At 40.5% G+C, this 16,912-nt stretch overlaps 1 protein-coding gene across 2 annotated transcripts in view; it reads right to left on the reverse strand.

The window, feature by feature from the left end:
- OLFM2 (olfactomedin 2) overlaps window positions 1-16,912 on the reverse strand; it is a 188,233-nt gene that overhangs the window by 37,565 nt on the left and 133,756 nt on the right. For both annotated transcript variants that reach the window (XM_072149429.1, XM_072149430.1), the window contains exons 3-4: window positions 13,693-13,845; window positions 30-249 (exon numbers count right to left, since the gene is read on the reverse strand). In XM_072149429.1, coding sequence (XP_072005530.1) covers window positions 30-249; window positions 13,693-13,845 — 373 coding nt within the window. The remainder of the gene's footprint in view (window positions 1-29; window positions 250-13,692; window positions 13,846-16,912) is intronic.

Below are 16,912 nucleotides of genomic sequence, written 5' to 3' on the forward strand. Positions count from 1 at the left end.
ATATTTTCAGTATTAAGGACCATCCATACCTAGTTTCTGCATACAAGCGTGCAACCTGGCCTCCAAAATCATGACCCTCTGCTGCAGCTCCTCATAATCGTAGGCCCCCATCTCCTCTTGTATCAGAAGAAGGACGTTGGAGAGGTTTCTCACTTCCTCCTTTAACTGGACAATCATCTTGGTGTCTGATTTATATTGGTCAAGAACAGGGATAAGGGGTAAGAGCTGCTTCATTTTGTCCTTCAGTTCCTAAGAAGAAGAAGAAGAAGACAATGACAATTTATTGGATCAACAGAACACAACATGGTGCAGCTATCCAACCACATGAATAATACAGGTGAAAAGGTCTATAAGGCAGTTATTGACGTAAAAAAGAATCACTGAAATCCATATACATGTCACAAAACGGAGAACGGAAGGGGTCTTCTGGGGTCAGTATCTCAATGACCTTGCCCAGGATGTCATCAGTATGGGAAAAGTTGTCTTTAGAATGTAAAATGATGAGACAGACACCATGCGCATATTAACATATAAGCTGACCCAAATATATTTTGTGCTTAAACCTAATTTTACTACAAAAACTTATTGGGGGTAATTTATTTTAGGATTTTAGCTTTTTTTTTTCTTATATTTGCGACATTTTTGGCACATTTGAATATTTTCCCCTAAATTTGCGACTTTTCCACTTGCCTAGCAAAGTTAGCAGTGCAAGAATATTTCAGTGTAGCGTCTGATATATCTTAAAAATCCAGATGTGGAAAAAGTTGCAATTTTGGTAAAAATCGTAGTTAGAAAGTCAACCTCCAAGATAAATCAAACAAGTCCAAAACTTGGACATGCACAAAGGTCCTGACTAAAAATAAATCACCCCTATTGACTTGTATATAAGTCTAGGGTGGGAAATGCATTGGTCACAGCCTCCCCTCACTAATGAAATGCCCAGCAGCCTCCCCTCACTAATGAAATGCCCAGCAGCCTCCCCTCACTAATGAAAAGCTCAGAAGCCTTCCATCACTAATGAAAGGCCCAGTAGCTTCCCCTCACTAATGAAATGCTCAGTAGCTTCCCCTTACTAATGAAATGCCCAGCTGCCTCCCATCACTAATGAAATGCCCAGCAGCCTCCCCTCACTAATGAAATGCCCAGTAGCTTCCCCTTACTAATGAAATGCCCAGCTGCCTCCCATCACTAATGAAATGCCCAGCAGCCTCCCCCCACTAATGAAATGCCCAGCAGCCTCCCCCTACTAATGAAATGCCCAGCAGCCTCCCCCTACTAATGAAATGCCCAGCAGCCTCCCCTAACTAATGAAATGCCCAGCAGCAGTCTCTCCTCATTAATGAAATGTTCAGCAGCAGTCTCTCCTCATTAATGAAATGTTCAGCAGCTTCCCCGTTGTTATTGGTAAAAAAAAATAACTCAGTACTTACCTCTGGTGCTCCCCACAGCTCCTTTTCTCTCAGTGTTCCTGTGTAGTAAAGCGGGTAGAGACTGGCCCATAAGCACACAATGATATCATCAGGCAGCACCGCCGCGTCACGGTATGTGTGTGGACAGAGCGTACTGACTCGTCTCTGCCCATGCTGCTACATAGGAACCCCCAAGAGAGAAGAGAAGCTGCAGGAAACACTGGAGCTAAGTGCTGAGTTTATTTTTATATAAGCCGAGTTTGGTTTTTTCAGCAAATAAAATGTAATGAAAAACTCAGATTCTACTCAAGTATTTATGATATATTGTTGTATAGTTTGAAAGCACAAGGCTAGACAGTCTCAAAATGATCCACATTATCAAAGAATCTGCTGCTAAATTATTAATACAGTGTATCTTTAGACTATCCAATCTAAATTTACACCACCTATTTACTTACTATTTACTTAAAAAGTTTCCAAAATTTACGTGTCTTTTTGATACGTTCTAGAATTGTCGGCCATGTTCTTTTTCAATAAGACCCACCTCCTTCAAAAATGCCCTGCCTGATAATCGTACATTGTCACTAGTAAATCTGCCCTTACTGAGGCATCGAGAAAAGTCATGGCTGGTAGTTCCTCTAATGAAGGTCTCTGCCCCAAATGGCAGATTCGGCAGTAGGTTGTTCCATACTCTGCCATAATTGTAATCCATCTTAATGTCCTGTGGAACTGGGCCTGCACCCCGCCTCTCCAAGTTCCTCAAACAAGCTGTTCTTGTAAGTAGCATCCTACCACCAAGTGTTAACTGCCTGATGTCCAGATCCCCCAGCAGCTAAATGGGTTGCATTATGGGTAAATCCACCCTTGTGCTGTGGGCCTTCAGACCGCTCGGTTATGTCCAAGACTAACTTAGATAGTGATGAGTGGCGGAGATGGCGGAGTGCAGTCCTTGGATATTTTCAACGCTACTATACTAATGAATGGAGCATCACGACGCATGCTCAACCTGCCGCTCTACCCATTTGAACAGGACCCCCATTCTTTGGACTGTTTGGTGTCAGACATAATCCTGGTTAGCGGATAACTTGGAAACTTTAAAGATATGAGTCGCTGATGAAGGACATCAGTTGCTTAAACCTGGAGACCCACTTTGAATGGAATTCTGCGCTGCCATATTTCCTTGGTGGCTCCATCGTTGATCGTTTACATGAGATTTATTGACAACAGACTTTATCTAGGACTGCCACAAGTGACGAGACAGAGGCAGCGCTCCGCTATTTCCACACTCCTTTAATGGTTCCTTCAGATATTATTAATGACCCATTTGCATATCACCATCATGTAATCATGATTCTAATTGTGCCTGAAATAATTCCAAGTATGTTTTAGTGGGAATAAGCATGGGAGGATGGCGAAAGCCATTGAAATCCTTTGCTGTAGTGTGGGGGATGAATAAAACATAAAAGGATGACCTGTGAGTGAGGAAATGCAAATCCAGGCCTTCATGGCAGCGCTCTTGTTACAATAATACAAGGCCGGCCTTAATGGCGTGCCGCTAATTTGCTGTGGAAGTAATGCAGATTGTGAGAGAAATACATAATAATGACTATTAATATAAAGTCACTGCCTGCCTGGAGCTCTTCATCCCACACTAACTGCTTACTGACAGATATGTGTGACCGCTCCCCGAGCCAATAAAGATGTGCTATACGACACAATTAACTCAACGTCTCGTAATGTGCACTCTTCTGGATATTACAAGAAAAATTCCAATTTCTTCTATTATTGAGTCAATGTCTTGAGTCTTAAAGGTATCAGGAAAATAAGTCTGTGTCAGGAATTCGAAACATATGTTAAAAGAATTTTACCATCAAAATGAAACATGGTAAACCAGGGGCACTTACTCATAGATCCAGGCACTTTCCTTCTAAAATCAATTCTTTAAATTACCAGAGCCCCTCCGTGCTGTAGTTTAACAGTCTGTTACACTGTGGAGGAGCACTTCCCAATTCCCACTGTGTGTGATTTCATCAGAGAGAGGGAGGGGTGAAGTGCTGAGGGCAGAGAGGGGGAAGTGCTCCTGTACAATGTAATAACCTGTGCTAGCTATGGCGCGGAGGGGGCTTAGGCAACACCCCCCAGGAGCCCTTCATTGTTTACATCCTGAAGATAAATACCTGTCCCTGGTCATCTAATGGCAAAAAGGTGCAGGGCATGTTATATCCCTGATCATGTGATGTCACACAGGTGCACGGCTCACTATATCCCTGGTCATGTAATGTCACACAGGTGCACGGTTCGTTATATCCCTGGTCATGTGATGTCACAAAGGTGCACAGCTCATTATATTCATATACATGTGCACAGGTGCACGGTTTTGTTTAGGGCCCCATCTGCCATGAGTTAGCAGATTGTGGATCCCTTTTAGGAGCGGAATTTTGCCGGTAGCACGAACTTGCCTTTAAGGCTCCAATGTAATTTATAGGCAGAGCGGTGCAGCACAGCGCTTTTGTGCGCACTGCGCTACAGGACACAAGTCGGCGTGTGTGATGACGTTATCATGCACACCGGCCTGTGTCACTATACTGGAGACACGGCTTTTGGTAGGAGAGGGACTGCAGCTGAGCATCGGGGCTGGAGCCCGAAGGTGAGTACAAGCTTTTTTTTTGGGGGGGGGGGGTAGAGTTCAGTGAGTTATTATATATGTGCCCTAAAAGTTCAGTGTCTGAGTTATTGTATATGTGCCCTATGAGGAGGGGGGCAGGCTGCGTATATATATATATATATATATATATATATATATATATATATACGTGTGTGGGGGAGGCTGTGTATACTTGGGGGGGCTATGCATACTGTGGAGGGCAGGGGGAGGCTGTGTATACCGCTCTCCATGAACCTGGCGCCCTCTGCACCATTTTGGTGCACCATTAACATGGAGCATGTGACACTTTTCATGGTCAGTGATTACATTTGTGTTAAAAGGGTCGCTTCCGACACATATATAGCTTGGACCTTTATTAAATACCTGTGCAGGCAGTTTGCACTACAAAGTCAGATCATGTTCCTCTATTATCAGGTACAGCAAGACAAATTTGGAAAATAAATGATAAGAAAGATTCCACAGATCGATATTCGTAATAAAAAGCCGCCATTTGAAGCACAGAGCGGAACCGCTAGAGCGACGAAAGTAACGCGCAACAATAGAAGACATTATTTTTTCCTTTTCAGTCATGGGGGCATTTGTCTGGACAAAAATAAAGCAAATAAAACCACTTAAGAGCAACAAAAAGACCGACACATTTCCAATGACTTTCCGGCGTGTAAGAGATTGGATCGGGAATGCTCTGCTGGATTTTTGTCACCCATCATGGGCCTCTGTGTGTATTTATTACAGATTATTTTATTTCAACTGTGTCAGAGCTAGAGTACTGTAGATATTATGCAGTGGTCTCGGGAGGACGGCATGACTATCAAAACCTCACTGATGGGAAACATATGTCATGAGGACTAGGAACTCATTATGGGCTTATCAACAGAGGTCTTAGACAAAAGCAGGTCCCGTAAATCCATAATCTTCTTTTCGGATCTATGAACATACTATAGAAATATGGCAGCATTATCTTCTGGACACGCATAAAACTTGTTTCAACCGAAAGATGGCAAAAAAAAAAACAAAAAGCACAAAAATGATACATCATGAACAGAAGCCCAATTGTTATGCTCCCAGATCTATGACATGCAGTGGGTGGTGGATCCACTGTGCTATCGGGGAAGTTTAGAGCTAATCCTATGGTTGTAATCCAAGTGAGCATTTCGGCTTCCGCCCTTTAAACCTTCATACTGACTTGCACAGGTATTTAAGACGTGTCCGCGCCACTGTGACCGTTTTGTTGCTCAGTTGTACTAGTTACGATGCAATACAAATTAGGGGGCGTTCCGGTGTGCGCCAGACTTAACATGCAAAGTCTGTTGCATGCCCTATGTTAAAGGTGCACCACAAAAAAGTTGGTGAACTGTGTTGGGCCAGTGCAGGGAAGCCCCAGATTCCTGATTTCTGGCGCAGCATCTTAATGAATCTGGCGAACGCTGCATTATGCACGGGCAGAGCACTTTTAGTGCAGTTTCCCACATTCTTGGTAAACGTGCCCCAATGCCTCTACCACTCAGATTAGGTGCCCTAAGTAGGTCACAAGACTCCACTGTGTAGAACCTTTATGGTCAGCCAGAAAATAGGTGGAATCCAGGTACAAGCCAAAGGCTATGGATCAACAACCTATCAAGTAGGGGTTATAAGCAACAATAATAATAATAACAGAATTACCGGCCACAGACAAAGCGGGACATGTATCTTAATTTTTTTTTCCTTTGGTGCATAATTGAGACATTTGGTAGGTCTTTTTTGCACCTTATGTAAGATAATGGGGCTCATTTACTAAGGGCCCCACGGAAAGCACTTTCGTCGGACATTCCGATGATTTCCATTTTGAGCCACTGGGACAGGGATTTAAAAGGGGTTTTTGGTGCATCGGCGCCAGCTATCATGCGACGGAAATCGGGAGGGGGGGGGGGGGAGGTGTTGGACGATCTGACTAATTCGGACAAACCACGAAATTTAACTTCAAAATTGTGTCACAAGCCAAGCACTTACATGCACCGGGAAGAAGATGGTGAACTCCCGCAGACCTCAGCGGGGAAGCGACACATGCAGGAAATCGGGTGCATGATCTAAGTGAATCGCGGCACAGTGCATTGCGGACAGACAATACACTTTCGGGAGCTCCGAGGGACCGGGTAAGTAAATGTGCCCCAATGTCTTTTTTCCTGTAATACAGGATGAGGTTGTGGCCTGCATTTTTAAGCACTCTACTGTAGTCACACCCCAGGGAGATGACAACATATGAGGCTGCGGTCAGAAGTGGCAGTAATGCATGTGCTTTCAAACTCATCAGTTGAGAAGAGAAATTGGCTGAATTAAGTTGCTGTCCACAATGTGTTTACAAAATACATGTGTCACATGTTAACATACATAGCGTTAACAGATGTTATAAATGTTTATAATTGTTTTCTAAATGCCATGTTTAAAGCAATGTAATTAGGCAAATCTGCTCTTCTCAACTGTTGTAATGCATTAGAAAAAGAAAAAAATGTAAAAAAATAAATAAATAAATAAAAATTTATGAATTAAAAAAAAATAATAAAAACAGCCCAAACTTTTAATTGCCCAGCAATGTTAAACATTTAAAGCATGTGAAATAATTCCAATTTACATGTTAAAACAGGGTCCATGGAAAAAAATCCTTCTTCTGCAGCTTTTGCACCAAAAAAGTTGCAAAAATAAGCAAAAAAAGTGATACATAAGTGAAAAGTTGCATGAAATAATTGGAAAATAAAGATATATAAAGCACAAGGTGTACTTCAAAAACGACAGCAAAAGTTGTAGCAAAAAGTTGCAAAAATTAGACAATTAAACAAGCAGAAATAAAGATACATGTCCTGCAAAGAATTGCTGCAACTAGGAATCCCCCAAAAAAAGAACCAAACACCTTTGCCCCTTGAGCCACTGCCAAAAATAAAGAAATGAGGAGAATCTCAATCTCACTGGTTCAAAAATAATATTGATATCAAGCAACACCTGAATGCTCGGCCAACACTGGCCTATAGTTTGTAGATTTTTTCCCATGTTTTGTGTTCTTTATACAAACCATATTAAAGGTTGAGTGAATTCCAATGAAACTGGGCTTAGAGAACGCGAGGGTTATGTAAAAGGGAATATGAGATTGTAGGTGCAAAGAAAGCCCCCCCCTCTGTTACCAATAAGCATTATCCCCTATTAGTGAGGGTAAAACCCAAACTAAATCACAAATGTATGAGTAATGTAGAACAGTTATTATTTCTGCATTATTTAGCTTATTGACTCGTCCCATCGTCTTAAGCCATACGCTTCACCTCCTTCTTCCCTTAGGCAAGTAAATGACACTAATGGATTTTCTTTCAATTCGGAGTGTCCTTACGTAAAGTTCATACAATGTTTTCATTTTAACATGTTGGCTCTATGTGACATATGGTTTTCTATATTGAACTAATATAAGGTCAAAACAGAGAAAATATTATTTGTCTTGTTGTGTAGAGCTGTTTATACAAAGGCTATTAGGAGGCGCATAACCTACAGCTCTGTACTATGGTGTAAAGGATAATAGGTTTCCGACCCACTGTATACCAAACAATTTTGACTTAAACCTACCCTTAAGGGGTTATCCTTGATATCCAATTGTTTTTACCCTTTAAACCTCTACTAGGATCTGGACATTGGTGTGAGTGGGTCCCCAAGTTTCCATCTCTTGGAGTAGTCCCTGGTGGCTCAAGATTTCCTAATTAAATGCACTGGGGAAATAGGCAAAATTAAAGATACATACCGAGCTCTGAAAAGGCAGAGTCAATAATTATTCAAGCTCTAAGATTTTTTTCGTACCCCGTTAGCCACTGGTTAAATAGGTGAAAGTTGAGTGTCCTCAGTTGTTGATTCCTTTTATTGGCTAAATAAAAGATGATGCCAATTGCAGGTTTTAGAGACTGTAAAGGTCTCTTCATCAAGCATCTGAAGACAACATCTGAATAGTCAAAGTGTATAAATTTGTGTTCTATTCAGATGTTTCACTTATACCAAGCTGAAGTAGTCTTGCAAGCTTACAATTGTCATCATCTTTTTAGTTAGCCAATAAAAGATATCAGCAACTTAGGACTCTCAACTTTCATACAATTAGTCAATAACTCAGGGCAGGTAGCGCAGATACAAAGTTAGTAAAACAAACCAATAGTCAAAGACAATAAGGATGGTAAATCTCCAGGGACAAAGAGCTACATTAAAGATAAGAAGACAAAGAAGCGCTGGCCTCGTGTAATATGTTCAGTAATTATTCGGCAGCTAAGGTAGAATATTCCTCACCTTTTTTTCGCTACCAAGAGCACTTTGTAGTAGTAAGTGGCAGCCAGCAGCCTCCCAAGGGGCATGAGGAAGGCTCATGTTCTGAGCCGAAACGCGCCGCCTTTTAATTCAGTATAAACTCCTGGAGTCTGAATTACCCCTGGCTTTCGGGAAGTTTTATCTTTGAGCGCCAGACCCCGTCCACAGTTCTCTTTTGGGTTTCTTCCACAATAGTCAAAGACAGAAATATAGAATCCAGAGAAAAACTTCACAGGTTCTGGTAATCTTGGAACCTTTAATCAGGCAGCTACCTATGGAAGAAGCTGCCTTAAATAGTCCAGTAGTCAATGGCTGCGAGCAGACTGCATGGTTAATAAGGAGCTAACACAACCAACAAGCAAGAACAGAATGGTGTCTCAAGATATGCAATCCAGTATTTGGGCCACCATTTGGAGCCTTTGGTTGGCACCATATTATCAATGTTTTCATAGTAGAATCTCCGTAATTTGTCTTCCAAATGATGAAAATAAGTCACATAGAGACTAAATATCCCCTGTAATATTGAGCCCCCATATCATATTGAAGCATTTCATGTACTGCTCAACACCGCGCATTCCAGCTTCGTATCATTGCCGAGTAAAACACAACGGACATGGAAATGAGACCTTAGCATCTTTTTTGTTGACCACATACAAGTTTTCAGCTATTACATTCTTCGAAATTCCCCAAGCTATAAACTCAAGATTTTCATTCCATAAGACCGAATTGCTCTTTAAGTTTAGATGAATTTCTTCAACACTTTAATTGCACCTACAAACAGATTTCTTTTGTTCTGTCTAGTAGCTCGGAGCGTTATTGCACCAGACTTGGAATGGCGGGTTTCATATTTATTCTTAGCCATCCTTAACCTTTTTTGACATAAGAAACAATCTCAGATTTGTTTGCAGAAAATTACTTTTTAACCGGAAGGCAAACATAAGGGAAATAATTAAAAAAAATAGGACAAAATCAATAAACAACAGGAACCCGGCGAATGAGAGCTCAGCACTCCAGCAAATGCTGAAAACCACTTTAGCTAGTTCAATAAGAATAAGTCTCTTTGTTTTCCCTGCATATTTTCAGATATGTCCTACACGGCCGTTGCAATGTTATTGAGTCTATGATCTCAGTTGTTGTCTAGACACACCTGGAGTGTGTACGCGTCCTCCACCAAACACCCGTCAATGGCTTTATTGTCGCAATTAGTCAGTATGGAGCCGCTTAAAGATTGAGTGCATTAAGCACCCAAATTGCATTGACTACCACCATACCAAACAATCACAGACATCGACGACTCAACACTTGAATTATTTATTAGAAGAGGAGAAATTATATAAATGTCATAGAGAATTAGGAGCAAAACTAATTTTGAAGTACAGTCTTTCCTTAGCCCCAATTATGATTAATGTCCATTTTTTAATCAAAGACGTTTATACCTTCTATGGGATACCTATGACATTGTTGTGATCTGACCTCTAAATCCACAATGATTGGGGGACTGAAAATCCCCCTGAATACCTCAGTAAGGAAGCACCATACACATGTAAGACAGAGATTCCTTTCACTTTTACAGGGTTGGGGTGTGATCATCCACATCAACAAAGCTCGGCACAGTGCCGCCCCTTACTACCTCTCCTCTTTCATCTCTTTCTATTGCCCAACCCCATGCTCTTCAATTTGCCAGTGATCTTAAATTATTCTCTTTTTTAATTTGAGCCTCTCATTCACTTTCTTCTGAGCTGCACCAATTCTCTGGAATGCCCTTCCCTGGACTATCTGTCTAATACCCAACCTCCAAAACTTCAAACATCGTACTGATTTGTTGCAGAAATTAGGTTAAAAGGAAATTCCTAGTGGTCAGAAGAGTGAGCAGGAGGATGTTTGTATCAAAAATCCCCAGGGGTTGTACATTTAAATCTTGCATCCAGCGCCAGGCAGGAAAAAGTGAATAAATGATGTAAAACACCTCTAGGAGTGGCTGATCTTCATTGAGAGATGGGTGTGCTCAACTTCAACATGCCTGATCTTTCTTCATCAGTTGTGGTAGAGGGGGCATTGCTCATATGATAGTCTGTTCATTAAGGTAATTTGTGTAGGCCACTCACTGTCAAATCATATTCTGACAAAAAATATATAATGTTGCACAGCACGGAAAAGCAATAAGTTGTTGATCCAAAAAATGTATTTCCATGCTGGAGCTGGTATCAGTTGGCTCTATGCTCTCTGTGGTGGGCAAAAGATGTAACTACTACCATGACAAATGGAGAACATAATGAGAGTCCCAGCTGTAGAAACATCATCCACCCAGTATACACGACATGGAGCCAACTCCCTCTTGCTCCATGGGGCTTAACAGCTGATTGAGCCAACAATCAGACATTGACGGCCTATTCTAAAGGTAAGCCATCAATATTAATTACTGGAAAAAAAGACATTATGCAACTGGAACCGAACCAGTACTATGATAGGGGATTGACCTCTGTAAAAGATGCTACATCCCTCCATTAGAGTAAGAAAAGACACAAAGCCAAGATTTTGCATCTCCGCTCCTTCCTACTACTGTAAATGACCTGTATTAAATCATGAGACTCCTGAACAACAAATCAAGTGCCAGAATGGAAGGGAGATAATAGATGCATGTAACAATCTTTAAAGACATTGACATGATGGGAAACCATTGTGTCAGCTCCATGCCAGAAAGGTCAAAATAAATGGACTGAAACAAATGGAAGTGAATTAGCGTTTCTCCTTGTCTAGAGAAAGCAGTGGACTAGAAGTTTCCGGAATCATTATTTACAATTACAGTAAAGTATCATTTTGTCTATCATCATCTATATATCTACAATAAATACAGCCAATGGACTTCATAGAAGTCTCACATGCTAGGTCTTTATGTTACAGATTTCTTATTGATATAGATGTGGTCTACATCTTTAGAGCTGACCATGTACTTTCGATATCAGTTGGATAAACAAGATTTCAACTAATAGCTAGTCCTCCCGTTTTAGCATGGACACTCGTGCTCATGCTAGATGAATGTGCTTGTTTTCTTCAGGAGGATGGAGTAAGCTTATGGAAGACTTATTTGAATGTGGTAGATCTTCTCAAGTCAAAAAGATTGAACATGCTAACATCCAACATGGTTACCTTTCTCTGCCTTGTTATCTGCAGTCAGGAAAGAGGTAGGCAGTTGGCCAGTTTTGTAAAAATTTAGCTAAATAATTTCTTATATATACCTATAGAAATACTTGCCAATTTTCTGTGAACTATGGGAAGACTCCTGTAAAAGTTAAGACCTCCCGATATCCCAGGAAGCCAACAAAATTATCCCACATCCACCAGGCTCTAAGACATCTTCCTGGTAATTTGGGAAAAGAATGTGGAGTCTAGAAAAGATAGATTACGCCCCAAAAGGGGCATTTCATATCCCCTTATGGGGAAAAAGGACAATCTCCTTCAACTGGCTCACAAAATGTTGTCATAAATGCCTTAATACAGTATAGAATTCCAACACCACTACTGTCATAGCACTTATGGACAAAGGTATTGACCCAACTGGGAAGAGAACTCTAAAAACTTTTTATCTGCTCAACAAGCATTCAGAGCAGGCACCTTCTTAAATCATCATGAAACTGTGAATTCTATTTTACAAACTATTTTCTAGGGTTATCATGGATCTGTATTAGATGGGAGGTGCGATATACCAGCTCATGGAAACTTGGAAATACCATACAGTGAACTTTTTTTAGCCTAGGTCGTATTTCGAGCAAGACGTTATGAGCTCCATTGGTTTTACTGCTGCAATATAAATACATGGTATTAACTGTGAGTTCACTCGCAGGTAAATGAGCAAGTAGTTTGGTGCTATTTGCATCCCCTAGTTTCCGATGTACATTAAGGAATTTGAGCTCCTAAGCTGCCAGCCGCCTTCTTACTCTAAATCATGAAATGCAGCCAGATACAGTCCTGCTGGAGCTGCACAAATTTAATAATCCTGAAAATTGATTAAGTATTTCGGCTGTGGCAAAATGCCTTGAGTGGGAGTAGGGACATTGTGAGGTCAGAGAGAAGTTCAGGAAATCGTATTACTTAAAAATAAAACTACAATATATAGTAGAAGAATCACAACTTCAATGTAGACTAAAAATTTCCAAAAATATTATCAATCCGGTCATGATAGCTAGCAGTCTAATTGTGGGAATATTCATTATGAGAGAGAGAGTACAGGAACCCATTTTCAATAGTTAGAAGCCAGTTACTCATTTTGTGATGTGCACAAAGTTTGCCTCGATATAAAAGTGTTCTGAACTCCTTATATAGGCGGCCCCCTACTTAAGGACACCCGACTTACAGATGACCCATAGTTAAAGATGGACCCCTCTGCCCCCTAAGACCTCTGAAGCTTTATTCTTGGTCCCATTACAGCAAAAAAACTTGTCACTGGGGCAAAAAAAAAAAATACTTCAATATCATCATATGTCAAGAAAGATTTAAAGGATCCTCAATAGGGAGGTGCAGACCCTTCATATGGCGGCATGTGTCGACGGCATTTAAAGAGTTCACACCCACAATCAGTCACAGGTGGTTATGGCCGGAGGGTATTGGTGAGCCGAGCGTTAAACCAAAACTTCTGGCTGAAATTTGGGTTTAGAGGTTTGGGTCCACTCAACACTAATCCTCAATCATGTAAGATGCTGCTCATGAGATAATTTGCCAGCTTTGTCAACGTTGTCAACTTTTTGAATAATTTTTCTATACTATGTTCAAAAAATTTATGTATTAGAGAACAAAAAGCAAGTTCTTTTAGGCTACGACCACATATTGGGAGGGCCTTAAATGGTTTCTTCTCTTCTAATTTGCTTCTCATATCGGGAAGGCATGCAATTCAATGTCATGATTGAAGTCGGAGAGTTGTCCAGCTCAGAACAGCCAAATAAAATGTAAATCTATCGGTAAAACACTAGTATTTATGACAGGTAACTTTTTAGATACTCCACCGGGAGCAAGCACAGTTTGCATAGAGAGAACGAAATTCAGGCAACTCTGACAATACTTGTCCATGTGGAAAGTAAGGTTAAATGTAACATGGCCGCCTCTTCTCTACCTGAAATTTGTGTCACAACTGCCTTCATATACATAAAATCATAGTATCATATTAGGTTTGGCTGAATAATGAGGCAGGACTATTAAGTCCAATCTATTTTAGCATTCTATCTAACTGCAAGGGTCAGATTTGACCATAGTGCAAATGTGTTGGATGGATATCTCAATTCAACGCTTCAGAAGTGTATTGGGAGCAAAAATGATTTTGCAATTTACCTGAAAACTTTTAGCATTGATACTTCTCTGCGCATCCGTGGCCCTCAACTTTGTATCCAGAACTTTCATTAATGACTCTGTGTTTCGCAAATACTGTAGATCTCGAAATGTTCTCAGATCTAGGACTTCCATTGACTGTGAAATGTTCTGTACCTGAAAAATAAAAAAATAATTACAACTATAATGTAATCATTGTACAATTTTTTAAGCAAAAAATCTTATTTCCCATTATAAGGGCTTTCTTGGAATCTTTAAAAACCATGGCAGGTGTAGGCGGAAAAAATAGAATGTTCTTACCAAGATTGTTCTCAGGTTTGCTGTAATCGCCTGTTTCTTGGCACTCTCGGACAGGCCGGAAGAGTTGGGATCGCAGGATCCCATCACAGGATCCCATCACAGGGTCCGCTGAGGCCTCTTATTGGCCCCTGGCCAATTACACAATGGTCAGGTGTTATCGGCAACAGATAACTGCCGCAACGCGGAACGGGAGATAGAACTAGGTAAGTATAATTTCCTGCTTGCTCACATTATGGTACCCTGGAGTTACTGGATTCATGGAAATACAATAAACTCTCATACACATAGACCCACATTTATTATTTTAAAACTAAATATTTTCTATCCACTGGCATTGCCTTGTAGTGTTTAAAGTAGTGGCTCATCTCGACCAATGGAAAGCCATGAGCTGGAATTTGAAACACACATATGAGTATTTCTGATATGAAGAGATTTAGAGCGGAAATATATTTAGTCCCCGTTTCTGTTACAGTGCACATTTATTTTTAGCCACTTGCTAAACACCTAAGTAAATGTGTTAACTGTTATACTTTACCCCTGAGAACTTGACCTCAATACACATCTCTAAGTGTAGAAATGATAAATCGACAATAAAAGAAATTTCGAAAAACTCCTGCTCCATAAAAGTTACTGTTGGCCACGATGCAGGGTATAATGGGGATACACAGGAGTCCTGGTCAGTGTTATGCACTTACGCAGTTGATATAATCGACAACCATAAAGCCATTTAGCGCTTACATAAATTCTGGTGTAGAAAGCCGGCAAATACATAACACGGTTACTCTTGGGTTTGGAATGAATACAATTTTTGCCTGCACATTGATTGATCCTGAGGATCTGGAAATAAAACTGTAACCTGTATGTGCAGGGGCCAAAATTAAGTGCTCTGCTCACACAAGGGCAAAGTATAAGAAAACCACTTCTAAGTCACCTTCCGAACATTGTTAAGCCCATTTTAAGCTGCCATAAGACCGTTGATCCAAAGAATTATGGACTACTCTAGACCTGTAATTATATATTTTGGTATCTGGTCCAAGACATAGCACGGACATCCAGATCAGGTTGTGACGTAGCAGGCCCAAATAGATGGCAAGATACAATACAATGCTTGTTCCGACACTATCGTATCATAGGCAAAAGTACATTTGTTGGAAATTGGTGCTGCAGTAGCACTTCTGAAGGATTGGAGCAGAGGGGGTAGCCTTTTCCTGCCAAAAAAATTCACTGAACCTTGGACACTCATGATCCGGTTGCCCTTCCTTAGACCACTTTTGGTTGGATACTGACTCCTGCATCCCAGAAACCTACCATAAGATCTGACATTGATGAGATACTTTGTCCCAGTATTTTAGATATCAGAATATGGCCTATAGAAATAGTCACGATCCTTACAGTTGCCCTTTTTTCTGCATCCAACACATCATCTTCCAATACGTCCCCCCCCCCTCATTAACTGAATGTTCTGGCTGATTGGTGTTTATTTTACTAGAAAACTAGATTTTAATTCCTGTTTCCTTCATTGATTGAATATCCATTGAGTTCATGCGGCTTACGAGAGGATTCCTTCCACCTGAACAAAAACAACAGTTCTTTCCTCTTGGCAGATTTATAATACTGTAAATAGTCGGCCTCTTCCACAGACAAATTAATTAGGATTCATTCACCTAGAAACTTCTAAACGGCGCAGGAGCTCATGACAATGGAGATAGGCGACGAATATCCATAGATGTAGAAATCTTCATATTGGCAGAACAAAATGAAATGTGCAAATTACGCATAGAAATGAATCCCAATAATCGACACAATCTACCGCCTTGTGATCTAATGATACTCTATTCTTATGATTCATTTCTGTGCCTAGCTGATTTGTAATAATTTTCTTTCCTCCCAAGTTTCAAACCGTGACCTACATTAAAAGGAAGGAAAATCCTAAGAAAAAGAGTTAAAAAATAATCACATTTTCCTGCTCCCACCCCACAGTAAGACCTTTTTGAGAGATCTCCAAAAAATCAAAGGTCGTTAAATAATGTCACTATGTATTTGAAGGGTCACATGGTTGTGTTACCTATAAAGTGATTTGCGAATAAGAACGTCGAACAGAATACCCCACCCCCTCTGTCATCTGTATGCCATCTATTGTTTTGTTTGCTTCCCCCCACCACCGCCACCACTACTACCATACTTCCAAACCATAAATAGAACCTGCTCTGATTTTTTTCTTTACAGCCTCCTTATGGATCCAAGAAAAACATGTTCATATGCATGGGTCCATTGAAATTAGTGTGACACAAATCAGCACAAACACAAAGATTGACATCTTCCAGAGAAACAGGTGCGCCAGTAGACACGCGCCCGCACTACCCTGCAGAGAAAACCCGATTTGCATAAAGATATTTTATTTTAGATTTTCTCTAAAAAGATAGATCACATGAAAAAAAAAAAACATGAAATATAAGTGCAATTCAGGTTTCATAAATACTCAGGACACTTTGAACTCTTCTTTGATGTTCTTCAAATTTAATTAGAACTTTCTGATCTGGAAATATTTATAATAGGATTTTGAGTGGCCATTATTTTTTTTCATATTAAATTGTTGGAGTGTTCCATTGCTTACACTTCACTCTAACATCAAGAGCTCCAGCACTAGTCCCTCCTGCGATCCCCTACACTATCCAAGTCAAGGATAACCAATCTCCAACCATATGCTGGAGTTTTCTACAGCTTCTTGCTCCAGTTATAGTCTCCCTCAGAGATTAAATTCTCACACAACCTCTTCACAAGTTTCATCTTGCAAAGTTGAGTTTTCCAAGGACATTCTCAACCACCTGCCACTTTAGCAACTCTTACTAGCCAATGTGCCTGTGAGTCACTTATTTCATGTCCAAGCCCACTATCTGCTCTCCATAAGAACATTTTAACCTAA

This window comes from Engystomops pustulosus, chromosome 4, assembly GCF_040894005.1.
Source record: "Engystomops pustulosus chromosome 4, aEngPut4.maternal, whole genome shotgun sequence".
NCBI lineage: Eukaryota > Metazoa > Chordata > Amphibia > Anura > Leptodactylidae > Engystomops > Engystomops pustulosus.